Below are 25,297 nucleotides of genomic sequence, written 5' to 3'. Positions count from 1 at the left end.
CTTAGTTGGGACATGCGGGATCTTTGCTGAGGTATGGGGGATTTTTGCGGTGCACAGGCTTCTCTCTAGTTGTGGCGTGCGTGTTTTCTCTCTCTAGTTGTGGCGCGCAGGCTCCAGGGCACGTGGGCTCTGTAGGTGTGGTGCACATGTTCCAGAGTGCATGGGCTCTGTACTTTGCGGCATGCAGACTCTCTAGTTGAGGTGCACGAGCTCAGTAGTTCTGGTGCGCGGGTTCAGTTGCCCCACAGCATGTGGGATCTTAGTTCCCTGACCAGGGATCGAACCCACGTCCCCTGCACTGTAAGGCATTTTCTTTACCACTGGACCACCAGGGAAGTCCGTAAAGTATCTTCCTAAAAATACTCTACCTTTACGTGATTAAGAAAGCTACAGATTGAGAGATAAAGGGCTGATGCTCATACTCCTTTTCTCATCCATAGCTAATTCTCTTTCTCAAGGGTAAAAATACCACACTTCTTCAACCTCTAACTACCAAGCCTTTTTTTTTTTCTTTTAAAAGGCTTTGTCCCTTATCTGTACAGTAAATTTATGAAGCTTAACTAGGGAAAGAATAAAAAGTGTTTCATTACTTAGGCTAGAGTAGATAGGAATCACCAAGAAAGAATATTTGCAATATTGTGCATTTTACTTATTCTTTATGAATTTTTAGTAGGTTTGTAAGACTTCCTCAATTAATCCTCAAGTTATCAGTTAACACGTTTGTGACTTCTAACCTCCAAAATATTGAGTGTTTATTATGAAAAAATGAGATCGTTCAGAAGTCATAGTTACCAATTTCTTTCTTGTGAATGTATTATCAGTTTTATAATTTTATAATACAATTCATTAAAGTGTGCCTTGCAATAACAATGGCCAAACAGCCCAAAGGACAGGATTCTGATTGCTTCTCATACAATTGTGTGTCTCATCACTTCCAGAGACTCAATTGCCCACTGAAAGAAATCAACCATTGTGCAGTAAATTGGTGTTTTTACCAGTAAGTTAAGTTTTCTAATTATTTCTTTGTTTTTTTCCAAATAACTAAATAATACATTATTTTGATCCCTATCTATTGTGAATTTTCATATTAGAATAAATTGTAAATGGTGTGAAGCAGGTATCAAAATACAACTCAGTAAGAATTTTTGTTGCCTTCATCATCCAACTGACTTCACATCTTCATTAGCTCTGAATACTTGAAAACGGAACAAGCATTCCTTGAGCCTCAGGCAACAGACAGGCACTTAATCCTCATTGAAAAACTACTACTGCCCTTATTTTATAGATGAGAGCACAGCTAAGGCAAAGGATTAAAGGAAAGAACCTACAATCAAGATTACTCTACCTGGCAAGGATCTCATTCAGACTCGATGTAGAAATCAAAAGTTTTACAGACGAGAAAAAGCTAAGAGAATTCAGCACCGCCAAACCAGCTCTAAAACAAATGCTAAAGGAACTTCTCTAAGTGGGAAACACAAGAGAAGAAAAAGATCTACAAAAACAAACCCAAAACAATTAAGAAAATGGTCATGGGAACATACATATCGATAATTACCTTAAACATGAATGGATTTAAATGCTCCAACCAAAAGACAGAGGGTTGCGTAATGGACACAAAAACAAGACCCATATATATGCTGTCTACAAGAGATCCACTTCAGACCTAGGCACACATACAGATTGAAAGTGAGGGGATGGAAAAAGATACTCCATGCAAATGGAAATCAAAAGAAAGCTGGAATAGCTATACTCATATCAGATAAAATAGACTTTAAAATAAAGAATGTTACAAGAGACAAGGAGGACATTACATAATGATCAAGAGATCAATCCAAGAAGAAGATATAACAATTATAAATATATATGCACCCAACATAGGAGCACCTCAATACACAAGGCAATTGCTAACAGCTATAAAAGAGGAAATCGACAGTAACACAATAATAGTGGGGGACTTTAACACCTCACTTATACCTATGGACAGATCATCCAAAATGAAAATAAATAAAGAAAGAGAAGCTTTAAATGACACAATAGACCAGATAGATTTAATTGATATTTATAGGACATTCCATCCAAAAACAGCAGATTACACTTTCTTCTCAAGTACACACGGAACATTCTCCAGGATAGATCACATCTTGGGTCACAAATCAAGCCTTAGTATATTTAAGAAAAATGAAATCATATCAAGCATCTTTTCTGATCACACTGCTATGAGATTAGAAATGAATTACAGGGAAAAAAACATAAAAAACACAAACACATGGAGGCTAAACAATACGTTACTAAATAACCAAGAGATCACTGAAGAAATCAAGGAGCCAATCAAAAAATACCTAGAGACAAATGACAATGAAAACACGACGATCCAAAACCTATGGGATGCAGCAAAAGCAGTTCTAAGAGGGAAGTTTATAGCAATACAATCCTACCTCAAGAAACAACAAACATCTCAAATAAACAACCTAACCTTTCACCTAAAGGAACTAGAGAAAGAAGAACAAACAATACCCAAGTTAGCAGAAGGAAAGAAATCATAAAGATCAGAGCAGAAATAAAGGAAATAGAAACAAAGAAAACAATAGCAAAGATCAATAAAAATAAAAGCTGGTTCTTTGAGAAGATAAACAAAATTGATAAACCATTAGCCAGACTCATTTAAAAAAAGAGGGAAAGGACTCAAATCAATAAAATTAGAAATGAAAAAGGAGAAGTTACAACAGACACCACAGAAATACAAAGCATCCTAAGAGACTACTACAAACAACTCTATGCCAATAAAATGGAAAACCTGAAAGATATGGACAAATTCTTAGAAAGGTATAACCTTCCAAGACTGAACCAGGAAGAAACAGAAACTATGAACAGACCAATCACAAGAAATGAAATTGAAATCATGATTAAAAATCTTCCAACAAACAAAAGTCCAGGACCAGATGGCTTCACAGGTGAATTCTATCAAACATTTAGAGAAGAGCTAACACCCATCCTTCTGAAACTCTTCCAAAAAACTGCAGAGGAAGGAACACTCCCAAACTCATTCTGTGAGGCCACCATCACACTGATACCAAAACCAGACAAAGATACTACAAAAAAAGAAAATTACAGACCAATATTACTTATGAATATAGATGCAAAAATCCTCAATAAAATACTAGCAAACAGAATCCAACAACACATTAAAAGGAGCATACACCACGATCAAGTGGGATTTATCCCAGGGATGCAAGGATTCTTCAATATATGCAAATCAATCAATGTGATACACCATATTAACAAATTAAAGAATAAAAACCATATGATCATCTCAATAGATGCAGAAAAAGCTTTTGACAAAATTCAACACCCATTTATGATAAAAACTCTCCAGAAAGTGGGCATAGAGGGAACCGACCTCAACATAATAAAGGCCATATATGACAAACCCACAGCAAACATCATTCTCAATGGAGAAAAACTGAAAGCATTTCCTCTAAGATCAGGAACAAGACAAGGATGTCCACTCTCACCACTATTATTCAACATAGTTTTGGAAGTCTTAGCCACGGCAATCAGAGAAGGAAAAGAAATAGGAATACAAATTGGAACAGAAGAAGTAAAACTGTCACTGTTTGCATATGACATGATACTTTACATAGAGAATCCTAAAACTGCCACCAGAAAACTACTAGAGCTAATCAATGAATTTGGTACAGTAGCAGGATACAAAATTAATGCACAGAAATCTCTTGCATTCCTATACAATAACGATGAAAAATCTGAAAGACAAATTATGGAAACACTCCCATTTACCATTGCAACAAAAAGAATAAAATACCTAGGAATAAACCTACCTAGGGAGGCAAAACACCCGTATGCAGAAAACTATAAGACACTGATCAAAGAAATTAAAGATGATACCAACAGATGGAGAGATATACCATGTTCTTGGATTGGAAGAATCAATATTGTGAAAATGTCTATGCTACCCAAAGCAATCTACAGATTCAATGCAATCCCTATCAAATTACCAATGGCATTTTTTACAGAACTAGAACAAATCATCTTAAAATTTCTATGGAGACACAAAAGACCCCGAATAGCCAAAGCAGTCTTGAGGGAAAAAAACGGAGCTGGAGGAATCAGGCTTCCTGACTTCGGACTATACTACAAAGCTACAGTAATCAAGACAATATGGCACTGGCACAAAAACAGAAACATAGATCAATGGAACAAGATAGAAAGCCCAGAGATAAACCCATGCACCTATGGTCAACTAATCTATGACAAAGGAGGCAAGGATATACAATGGAGAAAAGACAGCCTCTTCAATACATGGTACTGGGAAAACTAGACAGCTACGTGTAAAAGAATGAAATTAGAACCCTCCCTAACACCATACAGAAAAATAAACTCAAAATGGATTCTAGACCTAAATGTAAGACCGGACACTACGAAACTCTTAGAGGAAACCATAGGAAGAACACTCTTTGACATAAATCACAGCAAGATCTTTTTGATCCATCTCCTAGAGTAATGGAAATAAAAACAAAAATAAACAAATGGGACCTAATGAAACTTCAAAGCTTTTGCACAGCAAAGGAAACCATAAACAAGACGAAAAGATAACACTCAGAATGGGAGAAAATATTTGCAAATGAATCAATGGACAAAGGATTAATCTCCAAAATATATAAACAGCTCATGAAGCTCAATATTAAAGAAACAAACAACCCAATCCAAAAATGGGCAGAAGACCTAAAGAGACATTTCTCCAAAAAAGACATAGAGGTGGCCAAGAAGCACATGAAAAGCTGCTCAACATCACTAATCATTAGAGAAATGCAAATCAAAACTACAATGAGGTATCACCTCACACCAGTTAGAATGGGCATCATCAGAAAATCTACAAACAACAAATGCTGGAGAGGGTGTGGAGAAAAGGGAACCCTATTGAACTGTTGGTGGGAATGTACATTGATACAGCCACTATGGAGAACATCATGGAAGTTCATTAAAAACCTAAAAATAGAATTACCATATGATCCAGCAATCCCACTACTGGGCATATACCCAGAGAAAACCATAATTCAAAAAGACACTTGCACCCCAATGTTCACTGCAGCACTATTTACAATAGCCAGGTCATGGAACCAACCAAAATGCCCATCGACAGACGAATGGATAAAGAAGATGTGGTACATATATACAATGGAATATTACTCAGCCATAAAAAGGAAGGAAATTGAGTCATTTGTTGAGACGTGGATGGATCTAGAGACTGTCATACAGAGTGAAGTAACTCAGAAAGAGAAAAACAAATATCGTATATTAACGCATGTATGTGGAACCTAGAAAAATGGTACAGATGAGCCAGTTTGCAGGGCAGAAGTTGAGACACAGATGTAGAGAACAGACGTATGGACACCAAGGGGGGAAAACCATGGTGGGGTAGGGATGGTGGTGTGCTGAATTGGGTGATTGGGATTGACATGTATACACTGATGTGTATAAAACTGATGACTAATAAGAACCTGTAGTATAAAAAAACAAACAAACCAAAAGCACAACTAATACTAAACTTTCTTTGGGTTATTTGTATGGAAATATCTTAATATAAATGTTTCAGACATTACATGAAATTTCTAAAAATCTTATATGTTCTGGTATAACATTATAAGTCATAATTCTAGGTATTACTTTAAAATGTATACCTCAGAAATAACTAAATTTCCTTGTCATTTGCATTATTACAAACTTTCATCAAATCTTTAACCATGGTCATTTTTAAGTCTTTTGTCATTTACAGACAGTTCTAGGTGTACTCTGATGCTTTTGCAAAAATGTTCCTATAAAAGGGTTTCAGCTTCAAGGAATTCATGGAAAAGACTCTGACAAGTACAGGATTCTGGTAACTGACTATACTGCTGAACTGAATGAATAAGCATTTTCAGAACTCTAATGGAAAAACTGATGAATTCATAAAAATGCTAAAAAAAGATCAAGATGAAAAAGAAAAATTAATTTCATGGGACTGAGTGAACTGATTAGGATTATAATTTTTCTGACTCTGAATTAAAAAAAAATCCCACAAGGACTCAGAGGCAAAAATATACAAATCAATTTTCACTACAAAGTAAAGGAGCTGTTACAGTGGAGGATTCCTGGACTGAATGTCAATATTATGACATAGTATGAGTGTGTTTCGTGTTTGGTAATTGCAATCATTGTTGCTTTTGTTGTGGTCATCCATTTACAATGCTTGGTGTCAGTCTATTTATCTCTTGTAAAAATAAAATACAGTGTATGTGTGTGAAAAAAACAATCATGATATACAATTTGACAGTAAGTACAAAGGTTTAAATCTGGGAATAAACATCTTGGAAACATTCCAATGTAATTTTATTTCAAGAAGGTGCAAAACTTACATTGTTGTACACAAACCATGTATAAATTCATTTATAGCCCTCCTGATCAGTTTATATTATATATGGATCAGAAAATTTGATCATAACCAATGACACAGAATTCCTAAAGTTCTGAGAAAGAACTATCAAAGGAAGCTCTAAGTCTCTCTTTCTTCAGTCAGTTCCATGAGTTGAATTTTTGTTATAAAAGACAAACCAAGGAACTCTTTGTCCTCCATGCCTGAATGCAGCCCTTCTCCAGGTTCCCCCTCATAATGGCATTCAGCTCAGGGCAATAGATTATAATAATTGAAACCACACACTTATTTTAATTACTCTCCACATTTTCCATTTGCCATCTTGTCAGAACAACGTATGAATCACAGAGAACAATTAGTGCACTGAAAGAAAAGATTTGCAAGGCTGAGTGAAAGCCTACTTCAGTTTGTTGCTCAGGCCAATGCAGTGATGACTCCGACAGTCCCATTTCCTTAAGACCAAAGCCACCAGTGACAGTGACTTACTCTTCATGGAGAGAGAGAGGAGCTCTACTGATTCGATACCAAGACCTCCTTCTCACTCTCCCCAGGTTCTGGAAGATCCACACAAAGCAAAGCCACGTGCAAAGAAAACCCCTTCAGGACTAACCTGGCTTGACTCACCTTCACATTCTCACTTTGCCCAGTGCAGCCCTTGTGTCAATACCAAACTGGTTCTCAAAAATGCTGGGCAGATTAACCTACATGGCAAGCTCCTGTGATGAGGGAGAGAAGCTGTTTCCAGAAGTCTGCGGTTTCTTTCTTATTCTCAACAATAAAAGATAAATGTGTTCATTTCTAGCTGGATTATGCTATGGCCAGATCAACTGGTGGTTTAATTCTAAGAAAAGGCTTTGTTCCTTAGGTTCTCTCAACTGACATAACTTCTATTTTTGCAGAGCCACAGGCCCATTAGGGTTTTCTCATGGCTTTCTCTTATTTCTTTCAGGAACTATGGGCAGTAAGGTTTTTACGTTATTAATATTTGGGATTCTAAATAAGACCTGGACATGGGTAAACACCAACCCCAAAGTGCCATTTGAAGGACAACAGAACCCTACCTACTGAAACCTTCTCTTTTATAATCCTTCCAGATTCTAGAGAATCACTCCCCTGTTTATTGCTTCGGGCTCAATCCCTGAGGGCACCTGATAAAAACGCAAGAGTGTAATCCAGGAAAAATGACACACTGGGGTGAAACTTCCTTATAGTTTTATTCTTGTAACCTTTTAAACTCCTTCTGAATGTGTTTTGGAAATCTACATGCTGGATAAGCGTGGATTTGTTACTAGGAAGAGATATGACCCCTGTAACAGAAAGTTGTGTTCTAAACCAAGTTTATGAGTTTGAGCTTCAGTGAAGTGGTTAATGAGTACGTTTAACCAACGCACTTAAATTAGCTGCAAATTTCAAGTAGCACCTGGCAAGATGGAAGGGAAAAGGAGATGTTCTCCTAGTCACTAAAAGGAACTTAGAATATCCTACTGATTGGGAAAGACAGAGACCAGGGAGCCACCGCTTTTATGTCACCTTTCTTCTGGCTTCCATTGAAAGCAGAAAGAAAACTCTAAAGGAAACTAAGAACTATGAGACAATGACTTCAGTAGCAAGCTATATAAAAATGCAGTTAATGCAATCATTCACTAAAATAGCCATAGGTGCTACAACATGGAATTTCAAGAAATTTTGGAGCCATGCTGGTATAAAAAAACCATGGCCAAGAAGAACATAAAAAAAAAAAAAAAAAAAAAGAAGTGGCTATAGGGACTTCCCTGGTGGTCCAGTGGTTAAGACTCCATGCTCCCAATGCAGGAGGTGTGGGTTCGATTCCTGGTTGGGGAACTAAGATCCCACATGCCTTGTGACACAGCCAGAAAAAAAAAAAAAGTGGCTGCAACCTTGAGGCTAGGTCTTTAAACCAGAGTCATATTAAAAAGAAATTTATAAGCATCAAGCAAAAGTGAAGAAAAGAAATTACTAACAGTTCTACATTGGGTATGTGTGTTTGATTCCTTAAGCTCTATGTTATTGTCCAGTCTGCTGCTTATTAACAGAGCCAAGTCACAGAAGGGTTGAAAAGCCCCTGGATGCCCACTCTCCACCCTTACCTGGTTCAGTGCCATCGTGTGACTATCCGACCCAGACTGAGCCCTTTGTGAGGCTGATCATCCAATCTGTGGGTCCTCTGTTTTCAGAAAAACCCATCCCCCTACATCAACAGGTCCAAACGCTTCTGAAGCAAATAGAAGCCCCAAATCATTTCCACGAGACAAAATTTGAAAACAGCTGTTGTATGCCCCCTGGGCCTCATGTTTTCCAGTCTAAATATCCAAAGTTCCTCCAATCATTTCACATATAAAATGGTTTCTGGTCTTTTCATCCTTTTAGTTATTCAGTCCTGAATGAGTTCCACTCTGTCTAATTCTTTCAGAATGTTGGCACCAGAATGCTTGTTCCAGCTGTCCTGTCTTCAACACACTGCAGGAAAAAACAATCACTTTCCTCTTTCCGAGTAGTATTCTCCTAAAATCACGGGCCAAAGTTGAGGGCATGCACACTTGCTCTGTTTCCTGCCTCATGCTGCAGGAAGGCCGTCTCTCCCTCATTCTGTGCCATGCATTTGGTTTTCCAAAGCCCAGAATTGACCTTCCACTCATCCCTGTTAAATTCAGACCTTCCTTCTAACCTCCCAAGATCTTTTCTATTCATATTCTGTCATCCAGCACATCTGCTGGGCCTCCAGGTTTTTACTGCTTGCAAATGGGAAAATGACATCTAGGCCTTCATATCCCTCACCCGGTAAGGGAACAGGCCTGAGATGTGGGCTTTCCATCTGCCTATTGCTAAAGCTGGACTGGATGCTTTGCCTGGTTCCCTACCTCATGGGAAAAGAGATGTGCTATATTCTAAACTTCTTAATGTAGCACCACCACATCCCTCCCCACACTTTTAGGTCATTATTTCAGATACCACTCTGGTCCCCTCTCTGGATATCCACCTACTAAATGAGGAACTGCTGGCCACCTACTTCACCACAGCAATACTTCCTGCCCTTACACCTTACAGACTTTTGCTAATCTCCACACTCAAGGGGAGTAGAACATGGAGCATGTAGAGTCAAGCCTTTATTAAATACTGAAAAGGCAACATTAACAAAATGGGGGGGGGGGGCGGCAAGGAGGAGAAAGAAAAAGAAAAGAAAAGAAGGGACTTCCCTGGTGGCGCAGTGGTTAAGAATCCGCCTGCCAATGCAGGGAACGCGGGTTCAAGCCCTGGTCTGGGAAGATCCCACATGCCGCGGAGCAACTAAGCCCATGTGCTACAGCTACTGAGCCTGTGTTCTAGAACCTGTGCTCTGCAACAAGAGAAGCCACTGCAATGAGAAGCCCGTGCGTGCACCACAACGAACAGTAGCCCCCGCTTGCCACAACTAGGGAAAGCCTGCACCCAGCAATGAAAATTCAACGCAGCCAAAAATAAAAGAAATTTATTAAAAAAAAGAAAAAAGAAAAAGGAAGGGAGGGAAGGGAGGGAAAGGAGGGAAGAAAGGAAGGGAGGAAGGAAGGAAAAGAATAATCAGATAAGGAGGCTGGAACATGAAGAAAGAGAAAAGAGTTACAGCATTATGGGCTTCATATTCTAGAAATTTCCATCATAGCATTAAGGTCCAATTCAACTGCTCCCATCTTATGAAGCCTTCCCAAATGTACCTTCACCAGTACAACTAATTGATTTCTCCTCCAAATTTCCATAGCTTTTTTAGTATGATTCCTAACAGTAATTTTTGCTTTATGTCAGGGGTATAGCAAATATGTCAAGCTTTGCAGGCCATACAGTTTCTGCTGCAGTGCTTCAACTCTACCATTTTAGTGTGAAAGCAGCCATTAAATCAATGGGCATGGCTGTGTTCCAATAAAACTTTATTTACAAAAACAGGTGGCAGGCTGGATTTGGTTCATGGACCATAGTTTGCCAACCCGTGTTTGATATCATGATTATCTGTGTATGTGTCATCTCCCACTCAGCCTGTGAGTTCTTCAGCATATCACAGCCATGTCTGAATTCTCTGTGATTCACTCACAGTAAGTGCTGTGGACTGAATGTGTCATCCCCCCGCCAGGTTCATATGTTGCAGCCTATTAGGAGCTGGGGACTCTCAGAGGTGATTAGGTCATGAGGGTGGAGCTCTCATGATGGGATTAGTGTGATTACAAAAGAAACCCCAGAGAGCCCTCTCTCCTCTTCCACCATGTGAGGACAAGGCAAGAAGACAGCCGTCTGTGAACTAGGAAGAAAGCTCTCACCAGACACTGAATCTAACAGTGCCTTGATCTTGGACTTCCCAGACTTCAAAACTGTGAGAAATAAATTTCTGTTGTTTATAAGCCACCCAGTCTATAAGATTTTTGGTATAGCCGCCAAAAATAGACTAAAGAGACTAAAGAAAAGACTAAAACAATATAGGATCAATAAATGCAGAATATATAAACTGACAGAAGCTATCAGAAGGAGCACCACCTCATGCCTTGCTAAACTCCAGGTATACTATGACTACCAGGCTTCTCTCATGTATAGTCTAGGACCCTGTCAGAAAGAGAACAAGAGTCATCTAACATGAACGCCTGCTAGATCCTAGTGATACCTGCCTGAACTTCTGAACTAACTTGCTTGATTAACATCGAGATTGCTAGCACGTACCATGTGGGCTCCACCTTCTGGTGCCCCCAGTCTGAATACTGCAAAGTGTATACATCTGCCCCCTTCTAGTCTTTTGGGACGTCTTTTTTTTCATAATTGTTCAGCAATTATGAGCAGCAGTTCAGGTAACTCATAGGGAAGATCTTCCGTGGTCCTGAGTGTAACACAGTCACTTTTTAAAGCCAGAAGTCCTATTGTTATACCACCTCCCATCGCCACCCCCTCAAACCTTTACCACTGTCTATTCTATGTGCAAAGAACATTCTTCACAGCACAAAAAAGAGAAAAAACAAAACATGGATAGATAAGATCAAAATTTTTGCTAAACAATCAACATTATGCTAACCATCTTTTATTTGCTCTGAACATGTCTTTAAAAACATCTTTTGTTGTCCTTGTCATTTTTCCAAGTTTCAACTCATTGGAGATTTTAGCTTCCGTGACACCATTCTGACAGACACATACTACCCTCTTACCATTACCCATGTATATACCTTACCTTTCATCTCTTTTATTACATAGACACGTTTGAAGAATCTTAACTCTGCTTCTTCAGGTACCTCCATTTGCTCATTTAGATCATTAGCAATTGGACAATCACAGTGGTAGCTCTGAATTATAGGAGGGGCGTAGGGATAGTAGTAATCTGACCGAAATAAGAGCTGGGTCTTACTTTGAGGTCACAATAATAATAAGCAAATATCTTTTTACCTATATTGTGTGTTATAGATCAATAAAAACAGTAATATTAATGAATATGCTTTCACACTTTAAATGAGATTAATAAAATACCTATTATCCATATCAATAAATAATATTTTATTATTATTCCCATTATTAGAGCTTTGTAGGGGCTAATGGAGATTAGTGAGGGGGGTCTCTTCCAAGGCTCCCTTTGGTACCACCTCTTCAGAGTTAGAATTGCATTTTTCTGAGCTTCCCATTTCTTGGGCCATCCTACCTCTCTGGGTATAATTCCATTAAAATGCCCAGGCCTTTCACTTCTCTGAACTTTTCGACATCTCTGGCACAGTCTGATTGTGCCTGCCCTCCCTGGAAACATGAACTCTTTGCCACGGGAGACCTCCTCCTCCGGACCTTCTCTATCCCTCCCACGGCACTAACCAGTGCCTCCTTAGCAGTCTGATTTAGAACCAGAATGGTAGTTTCCTTCTGACTTCCTTTCTTTTTCAATAGGGAAAAAAAATCAGGTTAAAAATGTTGGAGATTCTTTCCTTTGGGCCAAAAGTGGCTTCAGCAGACACCCAGAAAATGAAAGGTCCCCTTACTACCAGATCTTGGGCTATGGCAATGGCCAAGTTTTTCATGACCTTAAAGGAATAACCACTTCTAAAAGTGTCATTTTAACACACACACACACACACACACAAAATCAACAGAAGTAGATAAGCATATTTAAGAAAACAATCTTTTGCACACTGTAGGATAACATATTTCCCAACTGAATTTGTCAGCCACCATTCTAGGTACCAGGGCAGCCAGTTCTGAGCTTCTTCAAGAGTGCACTTCCATGCTCCATGAGGGTCCAATACAATTCCTCTAGTTCTTCTCTTGTTCTACTTCTTTCATTTATTCTCAGCCATTTACATTCTCCAAAAAACCACCTACCTCCAAGTATATCCATATCTATGTAGGTATAAAACTTCTTTATATTATTCAAACTCCCCTCTGTGTTGTAATGTGATTCACTTTCCCATCACTGTGTCCTAAAATTGAGTCCTATTCCAGTAAGTTTGGGGGATACCTCTGAGAAAAACAGATTCCTTTTCATTTGAGTAGTGTGACCTTGATACTTCTCCAACAGTCTGCCATTAAGGAATATTAAATCCTATTGTAGAAATCCAAGGCCAACGGTTTACCCAAAGATCTTCTCTCTCTTCCAATGTCAAAATAGATGTCAAGTAGAAAAAACACCAGGCTTGTGGTAGCAGACTCCATATGGGCACACGTGTGCATATGTACACATGTGCATGCACACACACAACGCATCACGCCTCTGAGCATCACACTGTTGTATAGTGCATTCCCAAAGTGAATTTGGCCTGGTCCTGTGTAACCAATAGAATGTGGTAGAAGTAATGCTGTGTGCCTTCCGAGGCTAGGTCATAAGAAGGCTCACAGCTTCCTTCTTGCTCTTGAGGAACATTTCTTCTGAGAAAAACCACCCACTATGTAAGAAGTCCAACTATACTGAGATCCTCATCTGTGAGGAACCTCAAGATAACCATGCAGAGACTATGTGGAAAGACGAATGCCTGGCCAGCCTCAAGCTGTTGCAGATGCCCTAGATGTTTGAGGGAAAAAGCCATCTTTAAAATACGTCTTCCAGCCCAGCTGAACCTTCAGATGGCTACAGCCCTAACCACAATCTGCCTGCAAGCAAGAACCAAGGTGACTCCATAATTGGAAGAGATAATAATCATTTGTTATTTTAAACCACTAAGTTTTGGAGTGGCTCGTTATGCAGCAATGGATAACCAGAACAACATTCCATGTACTTACTTCAAATGCCCAAGTTTCCATAAACCTCAAAGGCATTTCCAAGTTCTCTTCTGTGTCATTTGTCCCCGCAAAAAAATTACCAGGAGTGGGTGAGTATTTTTCAGAAAACAATCCTGTTTTCCAGGATTGTGTACCTGTTTCCCAATTGAACCTGTTCAGCTTGCTCTGTTCCTGCCTCCCCATTAACAGGAAATCAGCAACACCACAACTTTTCATTCCGGGCCAGTGACAGGTGGCTGGCAAAGCCTAGGACTCTTCCTGGTTGGCATATACTCTTCCCCCAAACATCCAGCTCCCCTCTGTAGGTGACCAACACCCATCAGGAGTCTCTTGCCTCATCTGTCTCCTCTGTCCCATCTTCTGCTTTCCAAACCCCTGGTGCTGATTTTGATCGCTCCCACCTTAGCATAACTACCGTCTCCCTGCTTTTCCTTCTCTCTCACAAGCTCACGTACAGCCCCACTTTCCAAGCCTCTTCACTTTCAAGTATAGACATCAGCTTAGGGTTTACTCTCACCTCACTAGGGTTCATCCCAGGCAGGAAGACAAACACTTCTTCCAATCTCCTCAGTCCTCTCAATGGAGTCTGATCTCTTTTCTGGGCTTCATTCTTTATGGGATCCCCTTCTTTAATGGTGGCAGGTGCCCATCCCCTGCACCATCCCTGATGGGTTCTGAGAGCTGCTACCCTGCTTTGACTCACACAATCCTATGATGCTTCCTCCCATCTCTGACCGGACTCCCCTTCCCCACACATATCAGTATGTATCCTTGCTCCAAGCCACCTGCCCAAGTCCCAGCCTAGTTTTCTTGATTCAATCTTAGTGCCCCAGTCCAGACAGGGTCCCAGAAGGAAGAATTTCTCCCTCAAGACTATAGCCCTTGCTCAACTCCTGCCACTTCGACAACTAACCCAATTCCCCCTCTCTCCAGCTCTCTGCTTTCTGCATACACTCATTCTCACTCAGCTGGAAATTTCCTCTGCCTTGGCTCAGACCCCAACTGAAACCCCTTTGAGAGATATGCAGAAATAGGTTGGAGCAAAGTACAAGAGAGTGACAGAGCCTCAGTCCAGGTCATTCCAGATCTTCACCCACATCTGAACAGGCTTATCTGATTCAAGGAATGTTAACAAGGAAAGCACTAAGAAGAGAAATATTTTACATATGCATAGCACTTATCACTATAACATACACATTACATATTTAACTTATCTTGCTTATTGTATATCTCCCTTCATTAGAATGCAAATTTCATGAAAACACAGATTTTTGCTTTATTCACTACTGTTTCCCAAGTGTTGAGAAGAGTGCCTAACACACAGTAGGTACTCAATAAATATTTGGTGAATGAGTGTATATTCACAGTCTCAGTCAGAAATCCTGTTTCCTGTGGGCTCACAGATGCCCAGTTTATATATTAAGGTTTTTTTGTTTCATTCAAGAGAAACCATTTCTGGTTTAGTTAAACAAAGGGGGATTTATCCGGATGCTATCATGGAGCTCCCAGATTTGTCAAAGATAGGAGAAACAGACTTGGAAAACAATTGTCACTCTGATGGCCAGAAAAGGGGAGTGACCAGAACATTCTGATCATACTGGAAATAAAGGACTCCAAACTTTTCCAGTGTTTTTGCCTCTACTGAAGAGTCCAATTCCAGAGAGGAGCTATGTCAGATAAGGGGCTGGCCCCTTGGACACTGAAGGATAGCATCAGACTACAGACAATAGGGCAGGGGTCCATCCCCCAAAGAATTTGTTAGGAAAGAGAAATTAATTCTGAGCAACCAAATACAAAACTCTCCAATCAAAGGATCACGTGATTAAACTTGGGTTTAGCAACTCCCACACCCTCACTAATTCTTAAACTGCTTTCCTGCTAAGAAGAGAATTTTCATGTATTTTCTTCCACTACTGCATGCTTAGATAAGCAAAACCAAACTGTATTAGAAACTTATTAAAAACACTGTAAAACTGTTTTAAATGCAGTTTCAATAAACTTTAGAAGTCAATACTATAAAGACTTGAAATATACTGATTCATTAAAAAAACGCTCCCACTTAGAACCTTCTCTAGTGGCCAATCACAACTTCGGGCTGCTTTGATTTACGACGCTGGCCACTGTGGCCCAGCCATTTAATCTTATAATCAACATCAATCACGAATTTTTATTACAACATTTTGCAGATTGAGCAAAAAATATTTCTCCTGAGGACAAATTAGGCACCCCAAAGTGACACTTGCAAATAAATACTGTTGGCCATTACTTGCTGTGCTACAGTTCGCTCACAGCAATTCATTCTATAAGTGCCACAGAAGTGAAAAGCAACTGTATAATTTTTAAAAATAAAAGAAATAGCCAAAGAGATTCATATAATGTAATGGCTATCTGGTGACTGAGTAAAGATTTTTAGTGGTTCAATGACAACACGTACTTTCATTTATGCCTCCAATGGTTGTCATCCAGAAGATATTAAGTGTGTCCAAATATCCTTCAAGACAGATCATAACTCACCATTAAGATGATGCAAGGCCCCATTAGGTTGACAGGCAGACTTCCCCATTGGTTCAAGGTGCTCATCCCTGAGCTTGCACTCAATACTGAAAAAGTAATGGCCAAACAGAAGACACTATGCAGAAAGGCTAATTGCCAGACAGACCACCAATAAATCAGCTTGACCCCATTAATAAGTAATGGTGCTCAATTTACTGTTAATTCAGATACTCCCTGCAAACCCAGGGAGCTCTTTAAAAGTAACTGCAGTAATAATTCCCCTTTATGTAAGTCAAATAAAATTAGCATTTAATCCTGAGGTTGTATCCTATAGAAATAATCATTATGATAAATTATTTAAATATTTCTCCACACAGGTTCCAGGATTCCCCCGTCCTGGGTTCAATATTGCTGCTTGGCTATCACTATACCATGCAGCTCGCTGTCTCTGAGTTCCCATGCCGCTGTTGGTAAACAGGAAAGCCCAAAATATTCCATAAATAATACTTAAGTCCAGATTGAATCACTATTGACTATAATAACAAAATGGTTTGTTTCCTCAGACAATCTCTACATACTTGATTCTCCAGGTTTCACCACGAATGACACAAGAAGGATACAAAAAAGTGTTTTTAAACAAGAAGGATATAGATAAGTATTCAATAGGGAATCCAAGGGTTCACTGCTAATTTCTGTGAAGTAGAAGGTAGTTTTCTCCTTTAATCTTGTAGTTTTTCCTCCAAGAAAGTACTCATATATTTTGCTCTTTTTTCCTCCTACCATGTGGAAGAAATGATGAGACAGGATCAGTCCCTGGAGACTGACATGTCCAAAGCCAATCTGAACACCTGCTACCACACTGGTCCAAAATAGAGTAGAAAGAATGTTTGCGTTTCTATACCATCTTTTTCTTCCCACGCATTACCAGGACTTTATCTCAAGCAAAGGACTTCAGTATCAACACTTGAAAACATCCCACTTCCCTCCCAGGATTGTTGTGAGAAACAAATGAGATGACACAAGCAATGGCCCTCTGTAGATCAGTAAAATGTCATACACATGCTGGACATGTGTAGGATATTATTAATACAATTTAGAGATAACAATAATATGCACTTAAACCCTCCATAAAAATAGCCCTCCATGGTCCATTAATCCAAGCCCTGTCTGTAGCCTGGTATTTATATGTGCAGCACATCCTCTGAGAGCTATTCTGAAGTGAATGCATACATTTTAAAAATATAATGACTTCCAAATTCCAAATTACGAATTTTTTTTCTTTTTTTTGGCGGTACGCGGGCCTCTCACTGCTGTGGCATCTCCCGTTGCGGAGCACAGGCTCCGGACGCGCAGGCTCAGTGGCCATGGCCCACGGGCCCAGCCGTTCCGCGGCATGTGGGATCCTCCCAGACCGGGGCACGAACCCATGTCCCCTGCATCAGCAGGCGGACTCTCAACCACTGCGCCACCAGGGAAGCCCACGAATTATTTTTAGAAGACCACAATGGCTATTATAATGGGTAACATATTTAAATAACAATATAAGCTTTTCAAAAACTGTATTAAGAAATGTTTGCAATGATTGTTTTGTTGGTCTTCAAAGGGTCAAGCTAATATATACCACAATTTGAGCTATCAGAGTCTTCTTTTCTCCAAGTAGCCCAGAGGGCACCTACCAGGCTCTTATTTTCTTGGATCTGAATCTTGTAAGATGGCCCCACCTTCTACTACCAATATGAACCACATGGATAACTCAGTAAAGTCAGTGCCGGGGAAGACAGTGAGATCCAAGCATGGTGAATTTCTAGCACATTAACTACAAGAATTATTGTTGGTTTCAGTGTTGCTTTCAGTGTTCAGATATTTTAAAATAATTACATAAAAATTTTCTCATTTTTTCTCCAGTAGTTGAAATCTTTTTTAAAAAAGATCAGGACCTTTTGTTCAAATCAATAACTAGCTTATGATGTGCACAAATTTGCTTGAGTTCAAAAGGCTCAAAGTCTAAGTATACAAAATAAATGAATCAGCGCTATAACTCTAAAGTGCATTTAAACTCAATACTCAAGACATGAAGGATATTTTCCTACCATCTCTCAAATCAAGTTAACATCCTGGATTAGAGAAATTAAATATTCATATAACAATTCCTAATGTGAGCTCTTGGAGACAGACATGATCAACCAGGGATGAACTCAGATTCTCCACAAAGCCAGGTGAAGAATGCAGCTCACCAGCCTTTGGGGCAGGCTCAGCATAAGGACATGTGTCATCACATGTGCCCAGCACATCTCATATCCACCAAAGCACTGGCTTTGCCCATCACCACACAAAATCCTAGGAAGACCCAACAGATTGTGACAACTGCACAGATATGGCCAAGTCCCCCAACTTGTTTCATGTCTGTTGTATTATATATTATACATTTCCAACACTGAGCCAGGGAAGCTTGCTAGTGACACAAATACAAAAAGCTGCAATTTACTTGGTGTTTTCCTCAGAATCAGGGTTTCCCAAAGGGTGGCAAATGTGCCATAATTTTAACCAATCCCTGGACAAACTTTAAAATGAAATTAGTAGGTCATAATTATTTTCACAGACGTTTAAAAATACAACCAGCACATCAAACTCATATTTTTATTATTAAGATGTGACTATTAGATTCTTTAAAATTTTTAATTCAAATTTAAGTTGATATTTTTAATGTGTAAATTTAAATTTAATTTTTTTTAAGAACAGTACGATCCTAACCTATATGAGAAAAGAATCTAAAAATGAATGATTATATATATATATAGGTATAACTGATTCACTGTGCTGTACATCTGAAACTAACACAACATTGTAAATCAACTATACTCCAATAAAATTAAAATTTTTAAAAACTTTAAAGAATGTAATAGTATGTAGATATAGTAAAAAGGGTGCTGGTGGGCTTGCAAATTTCTGAATATTTAGAAATGCCAAGACTTTTTCTGTTACTAAAAATGTATTTATTTTTAATATCTAATAGTTTAGGATGCAGAAAGCTTAAATTGAGAAATTTACAGGTGTAAGTAGTATTGGGGATTTTTCCTCCTCGAGTTCCCTTAATGGCCTACTCAGTGACAGAGTGAATGTGAGTAGAAACTCTGATGTTTCTGTGTGCTAAACTGCGACTACAGACATTTATATATATATAGAAACATTCAAGCTTAAAATTGTGGCCCTGCACTGTGCAGATTAAAAAAACAAAACAAAACACAACATAGGCTTCTAAGGCCCTACTGGGCTGAGTGACTGAGATCTGCGGCAGGTGCTCTGAGCCTTCTCTGGAGCTTATCTGCAAAACAGGGGCAATAATAATCCCTACTTTTAGCAGGTCATGGTTGAGTGGAAAGGAATGATTTACAAGGAGGCATTTATACATATACATTACATGTGTATATATATACATATATAATTGTGTTACTATTATAACCTTTATTATGGAGAAGCCCCACAGTTCTCCAAAAGGATTTAAAAAAAAAAACAAAACATACTTCTCTGTCCCTCATTTTAGACTGCAGTCAAGTTCACCTCCAGGGAGTTCAGAATAAAGGACTGCAGGGCCAGACCCATGTGCCACTGTACTCAGAACCAGCACCTGCACCCAGCAGGCTGGGATCTGCCAATAGGTTCCCAATAGTTACAGGGCATCAGCACTCAACTTCCCAGCTCTCTGACCTGTGATGAAGTCTATAGAGCAATAAAGCCCAGAGCTCTGGAAGAGAACCAAGGGCTACGATACAGGATCCGCACTGGTGGCACAGGAAGACAGGCTCATTGAGGGAGCTCCTGTGACAGCAGGGGTAGCACAGGGGCCACTAAAATGTGTGGGAGCTGGGAGCAAGGCTGTGTCAAGGGTCTCAAACTCAAATGCCTTCTAGAGCCAAACAGATAATGAACAAGCCTGGACAAATGTGGGCCATGGTGAACTGGGGAGCCGATGCCTCAGCTCAGAGAGGCAGCCATTGCCCAGCGCCAGCTGACTATCATCAAACAAAAATCGACTCTTCAGGAGAAGGTGGGAGTCATTTTTATGTGAATTCTCCCACTTACTAACTAGGAACTAATCCCCCCCGCAAAAATGTTAAATCCTCTGCAAGCCAAATAACATAAGTCTGTGGGCCACATGCCATCCTACAGCTGCCATTTTGCAAGCTTTGCTGTATCTACCCGGGAGGAGGGTGGAGAAAAAGCAAATCATGCTAAGAAGGCCATTTTTTAGCCATTTTCCCATGTCATACACACACACACACACACACACACACACACACACACACGCGCGCGCGCGCACGCAAGATAGCTGGCTTGTAAACCAGAACTAACAACTCCCTTGCAGGAACGCTGAGAAGACCGGCCAGAACACGAGTTTTCAACCCTCTGAAAAAGCACTCGACCAGTGTTTGTCTTTAGCTGTCCAACGCGGTACCGTTACTCCAGCCTCCAGGTCCCTGGATTTTGAGGCAGGATGACAAACCTCTGACAGCGGCATACATAAGCCTCAGTCACCTGGCTTCCTAACAGAGAACTGACAGCTCTTCTGCCATTTCCCAGCCTTCCCCTCAACCCTTGGGGTGCAGGTCTCATTAAAGATGAGCACGGGCAGCGCAAACGCAATCATCTCCAGAGGTTACTGCTGTGCAGGCACAGCTAACCCGGGCAGCTTCGAGTCTTGCTCTCCAAATTGCACTGCAATGCAATTTGGGGGGCTCCTCAATCCAACAAAGAACGGTCCTGAGAATACCACATTCACGGCACACCTGACCCCAACACCACATCTACTCGGAGGGGACCCCACATTTCTGAACAGAAACTTAAATCACCTGCCTTTTCATCCTGGAGTATGTCTTCCAGAGAAACGGGCACACAGGAAGCGCTAAAGCCTGTAACTTCTCCCAAGGCAGCTGATGTCACCGGATTTCGGGGCGCTCTTTGGCCGGGTTCGCGCGCCGCTGCCGGATCTCCAGGCCCTGCCTCCGTCGCTCCCACAATGCTTTGCGCGTCGCAGGGTCCGCAAAGGCGGCTGAGCCGCAGGGTTGCAACGACGCGCGGAGCGGCCTTCTCTCAGCAAGGAGAAATATTATAGTTAGTTCCCCTCATTTCTGTATTTCAGTAAATTAAAAAGGGAGAAGCATTCTTCGTACTCTGTCCTGATGAAACAGTAGAGATGTTTGGAAAATCATGAAATTCCTCCCGTGCAAAGCAATGAGATGTAAGCGATGAAACTCAAAAGCATTTTCCCCAGTATTTGGAGGCCAGATTTGCCCCCATCTGTAAATCCTACTTAATCCGGGTTTTTTGAAAAACCCAGAAGAAAACATCAGATACCCTTAGTTTATATTTCAGCTATTAGGTGGTTCCTTACCCATTGTATGCTGTGGATTTCTTTAAGGGTATTTTCTAGTTTAACAATTCCAGAAACACTTTAAGTTCTCCTTTTCAATTGGTACTTTTTACTAAAGCAAAGTTATGCAGTTTTTCATACTGGAGGCCTGGATTAACTGTATTTAAAAAAAATGCCATTAACTCAATAAAACAAGACTGAGAAAACAATAGCACTGAAAGAAATATTAGAGCTCAATCTTCCCAATCTCTTTATTTTTAAAGAATGTTTTTAATAAAAAGATAGCAAATATTCACCTGGGGAACTTTGCTCTTTGGGAATCACAGGTGGATGGGCTTAGAAGAAGGGCCATATTGTAATCACCTGTTATCAGGAGAAAGCTTTTGAATAAGGAAGTAAGAATTTTCCCTACTGGGTAAATTAGCCAAGAGTAAAAGGGCCTCAATGAAATTGGCAATTACAATGAAATATGGCCCCCATGTATGCCGGCCTTAGGGACATGCCACTGTGAAATGTGGTACAAAAACCCAGCCAATATAGGTATGGCAGCAACAACAGGAGGAAGCTGGACGGACCTCTTCACTTAGTTCTCTAAACCGACAAGGCCAAGAAACAGGGAGGGACTGTGCAAATGACCCTCGAAATCAGTCCTTCTTTTTCAGTGACTGAACACCTCAAATCCGACAGCACCACTTTCTTTTTCCAAAGACCACCATCTGGAGTGAAATCTGCCTCATCCCATCAGCGTCAAGGCCCTCATTATTCCTGACAGGGGAATTTTGTGTGTGTGCGTCTGAACTCCCAAAGACCAAGCAAGAAGTCTCTGTACAAGCCCAACCCACGGTCAGCTGCACAGACACCTGCGTGACTGTGCCCCCAGCCCACAGGACAGGCTGGAGGGGGGAAAGTGCCAGGAGGACGCCTAAGCACAGCTGAGTGCGGGTGTGTCTGAGACGCAACCCCACAAATCTGTTGTGTTGGCATAGCAATCCCATCTGAGCAGTAACGCCTGGAAATCAAACAGCGGCACAGCATCGTTGGTCCTACAATGCCAGTCCTGTAGTTATCAAAAAGGAGGTGGGGTAATCTTGCAAGCACAGTTTGCCTGCCCTCGGCCCCGCACTCTGATCTGTTTGCCACCATGTCCCTGACCCTCCAAATGGCAGAGGTTAGAATTCAAGTTGGCAAATCTAAAGCAGAGCTGAAACTGTGTTGCTGAAGCTGTGTTGCTATGGAACACGAAGAAGTGGACACAGAAACGGCGGCCTGGGGATGGGGAGCCCACAATGGCAAACAAGCAGCCAGAAGGCAAAGAAGGAACGTGGGAGAGCAACATTCCTCCTGTCCCTCCATTCCTCTTGAGCAGTAACTACACAAATAACCAGCCAGCCGCTTTCCCCAAACAGTACAATTCCCTGAGTACTGCTCAGTGCCTGGTATTAGGGCACTAAGGGGACAGTTGTTTCTGATAAAAGTGGGGGAGGCTTGAGATTGGTTTCAGAACAGAAGCCAGATTTGAGCTGGCCGGTAATGACAATGGGGATAACAGCTAAATGTACTGCGTGTTTACACAGTTTAATTAACTGTGTTAAGTGCTTATGTGGATTATATAATTTAATATAATTATAAAATTAGATGGGAAGGAAGGTATGTAGAGAAAGCGTTGCAGAAGGAAAAGCATGAGCAAAGGTAAGGAAGAGAGAAAGTGTTATCATGTTCAGGAAATGGTGAGATAGAAGAAATAATGAGCAGGTGAGAGAAGAATCATACCAAAAAAAAAAAAAAAAAATCATGCCAGGATAGCATATTCTTCCAAGAAGCCTTCCCTCATGGCAAGTCCCATTCTGATCACTGCTCTGTGTATTGTCCCCTCCACATTTAAAATGCACGCTTTGTAGGAAGTGCCTGTCAGGATTACATTTAGCTGAAAGTATCAGCCACCCAAAATAACACAGATGGCAGTTTGCTGATCTTTCGTGGAGAAGCCCAGGTGTAGCTGCCCCATGGCCGTATGGCAGTCCCACAAATGCAGGAACCCCAGCCGCTCCTGGACTCCATTCCACCATTCCTGGGTGAGGCCCTCATCTGTGTGATCCAGCATGGTCATAGGCACTCCAGCAATTACATCCACATCCAATGAACAAGAAGAAAACATGAAAAAGAAGGGCCAAAGGAGACATAACTGACATATAAGGGAGCTTCCGGAAGCTGCCACAGATCAGTTCCTCCTATACAGGATCATCCAGACGTGGCACTGGCCACAACTTACCTGCAAGGGAGGCTGAGAGATGCGTTTTTACTCTGGGCGGCCATGTGCCCAGCTAAAACCTGGAATTCCGTTACTGAGGAAGAAGGGGAGAATAGATGTTGGAGGACACCTACCAGCCTCTGTCCATAAAAATTTATTTAATCTCCTGTTTCTAGAACATTTTCTTTGACTCAACCAGATCACAACTTCCTTAAGAGTAAGGACTACCTTCTGCTCTTGAATGTGTTACATGGCATCTAGCACATACCAAGCATCCAATAAATGATGTAGGAAAAGAATTGATGAATGACAAATGAAACAAGTAAATTCTGAAAATCTTGGTAGTGTTTATGGAGACTGTCTATTTTCACAGCTGAGCTACACACAAATAGTGTGACCATAAGATAATAGAACCGATTTCTTTTTCCAGTATGTATCATGGAAAGATAAGGACTTTTTAAAAGCCATGATCATAATACCATTAGAAACAGAAATTTTTTTAACAAACAAACCAGACCCTATGTAACAAAGAAGAGTCTTCACCTTCAATGCAATCTGCACAGCCCACTGCACTTTCTCTTTCACAGTAACCAACAGTGTTGAACCTTCTATCTTGTTAGGATGTGTTTGGAATTTGGAAAAGTGATCCAGAACCAAGTCTGATGAATAATAAGCTAGATGATCCAGCTATATCACACCATTTCAGTGTTTTTTAATTATGATGATAAAGTAACTAGTCTAGATTCCTCATACACTTTTTTTTTTTTTTTTTTTTTTGCAGTATGCGGGCCTCTCACTGTTGTGGCCTCTCCCGTTGCAGAGCACAGGCCCCGGACGCGCAGGCTCAGCGGCCATGGCTCACGGGCCTAGCCACTCCGCGGCATGTGAGATCTTCCCCGACCGGGGCATGAACCCGTGTCCCCTGCATCGGCAGGCGGACTCTCAACCACTGCGCCACCAGGGAAGCCCCCTCATACACTTTTAAAATCCCTGTGGAAACTAAGTTCAGGAGTGCAATTCGTAAAATCTTTTCAAGAATGCTGAATTAACTAAATGTCATAATTAGTAGTTACTTACCATGCTACATTATTTTTGTAGAATAATAATACAGACATATATAAGCATATTAGCATAATATATGTATATCATGCATATGTATTATGTATACATACATACATACATACATCCTGTTATTTAATGAACAGGATTACACATTATGGATAATGCAAATTACCATTTTATATTTCTATGTATGTATACACAAACACTACATATAAAGATAGATACACCCACACACACATATATGAACACACATTTGTGTATGTAGGTATGTATGTATCCTCCCTATTATTTGATGAACAGGATTATCTAAAATGGATAAGCAGGGACTTCCCTGGTGGCGCAGTGGTTAAGAATCCGCCTGCCAACGCAGGGGATATGGGTTCTATCCCCGGTCCGGGAAGATCCCACATGCCACGGAGTAACTAATCCTATGTGCCACAACTACTGAGCCTGTGCTCTAGAGCCTGTGAGCCACAAC

At 40.5% G+C, this 25,297-nt stretch overlaps 1 protein-coding gene across 1 annotated transcript in view; it reads right to left on the bottom strand.

Annotated features, from left to right (window-relative positions):
• IQCJ (IQ motif containing J) overlaps window positions 1–23,822 on the bottom strand; it is a gene marked incomplete at its 5' end in the record, with an annotated part of 440,976 nt that extends 417,154 nt beyond the window's left edge. The window contains 3 exons of the mRNA XM_079921398.1: window positions 20,989–21,223; window positions 22,633–22,738; window positions 23,779–23,822. Coding sequence (XP_079777524.1) covers window positions 20,989–21,223; window positions 22,633–22,738; window positions 23,779–23,822 — 385 coding nt within the window. The remainder of the gene's footprint in view (window positions 1–20,988; window positions 21,224–22,632; window positions 22,739–23,778) is intronic.
• Window positions 23,823–25,297: the final 1,475 nt, after the last annotated feature.

The sequence above is a fragment of the Stenella coeruleoalba genome (genome assembly GCF_951394435.1).
Source record: "Stenella coeruleoalba genome assembly, chromosome: 5".
In the NCBI taxonomy this organism is placed as follows: domain Eukaryota; kingdom Metazoa; phylum Chordata; class Mammalia; order Artiodactyla; family Delphinidae; genus Stenella; species Stenella coeruleoalba.
Note: the sequence above shows the minus strand (reverse complement) of the source record. Positions and strands in the feature narration are given on the sequence as shown.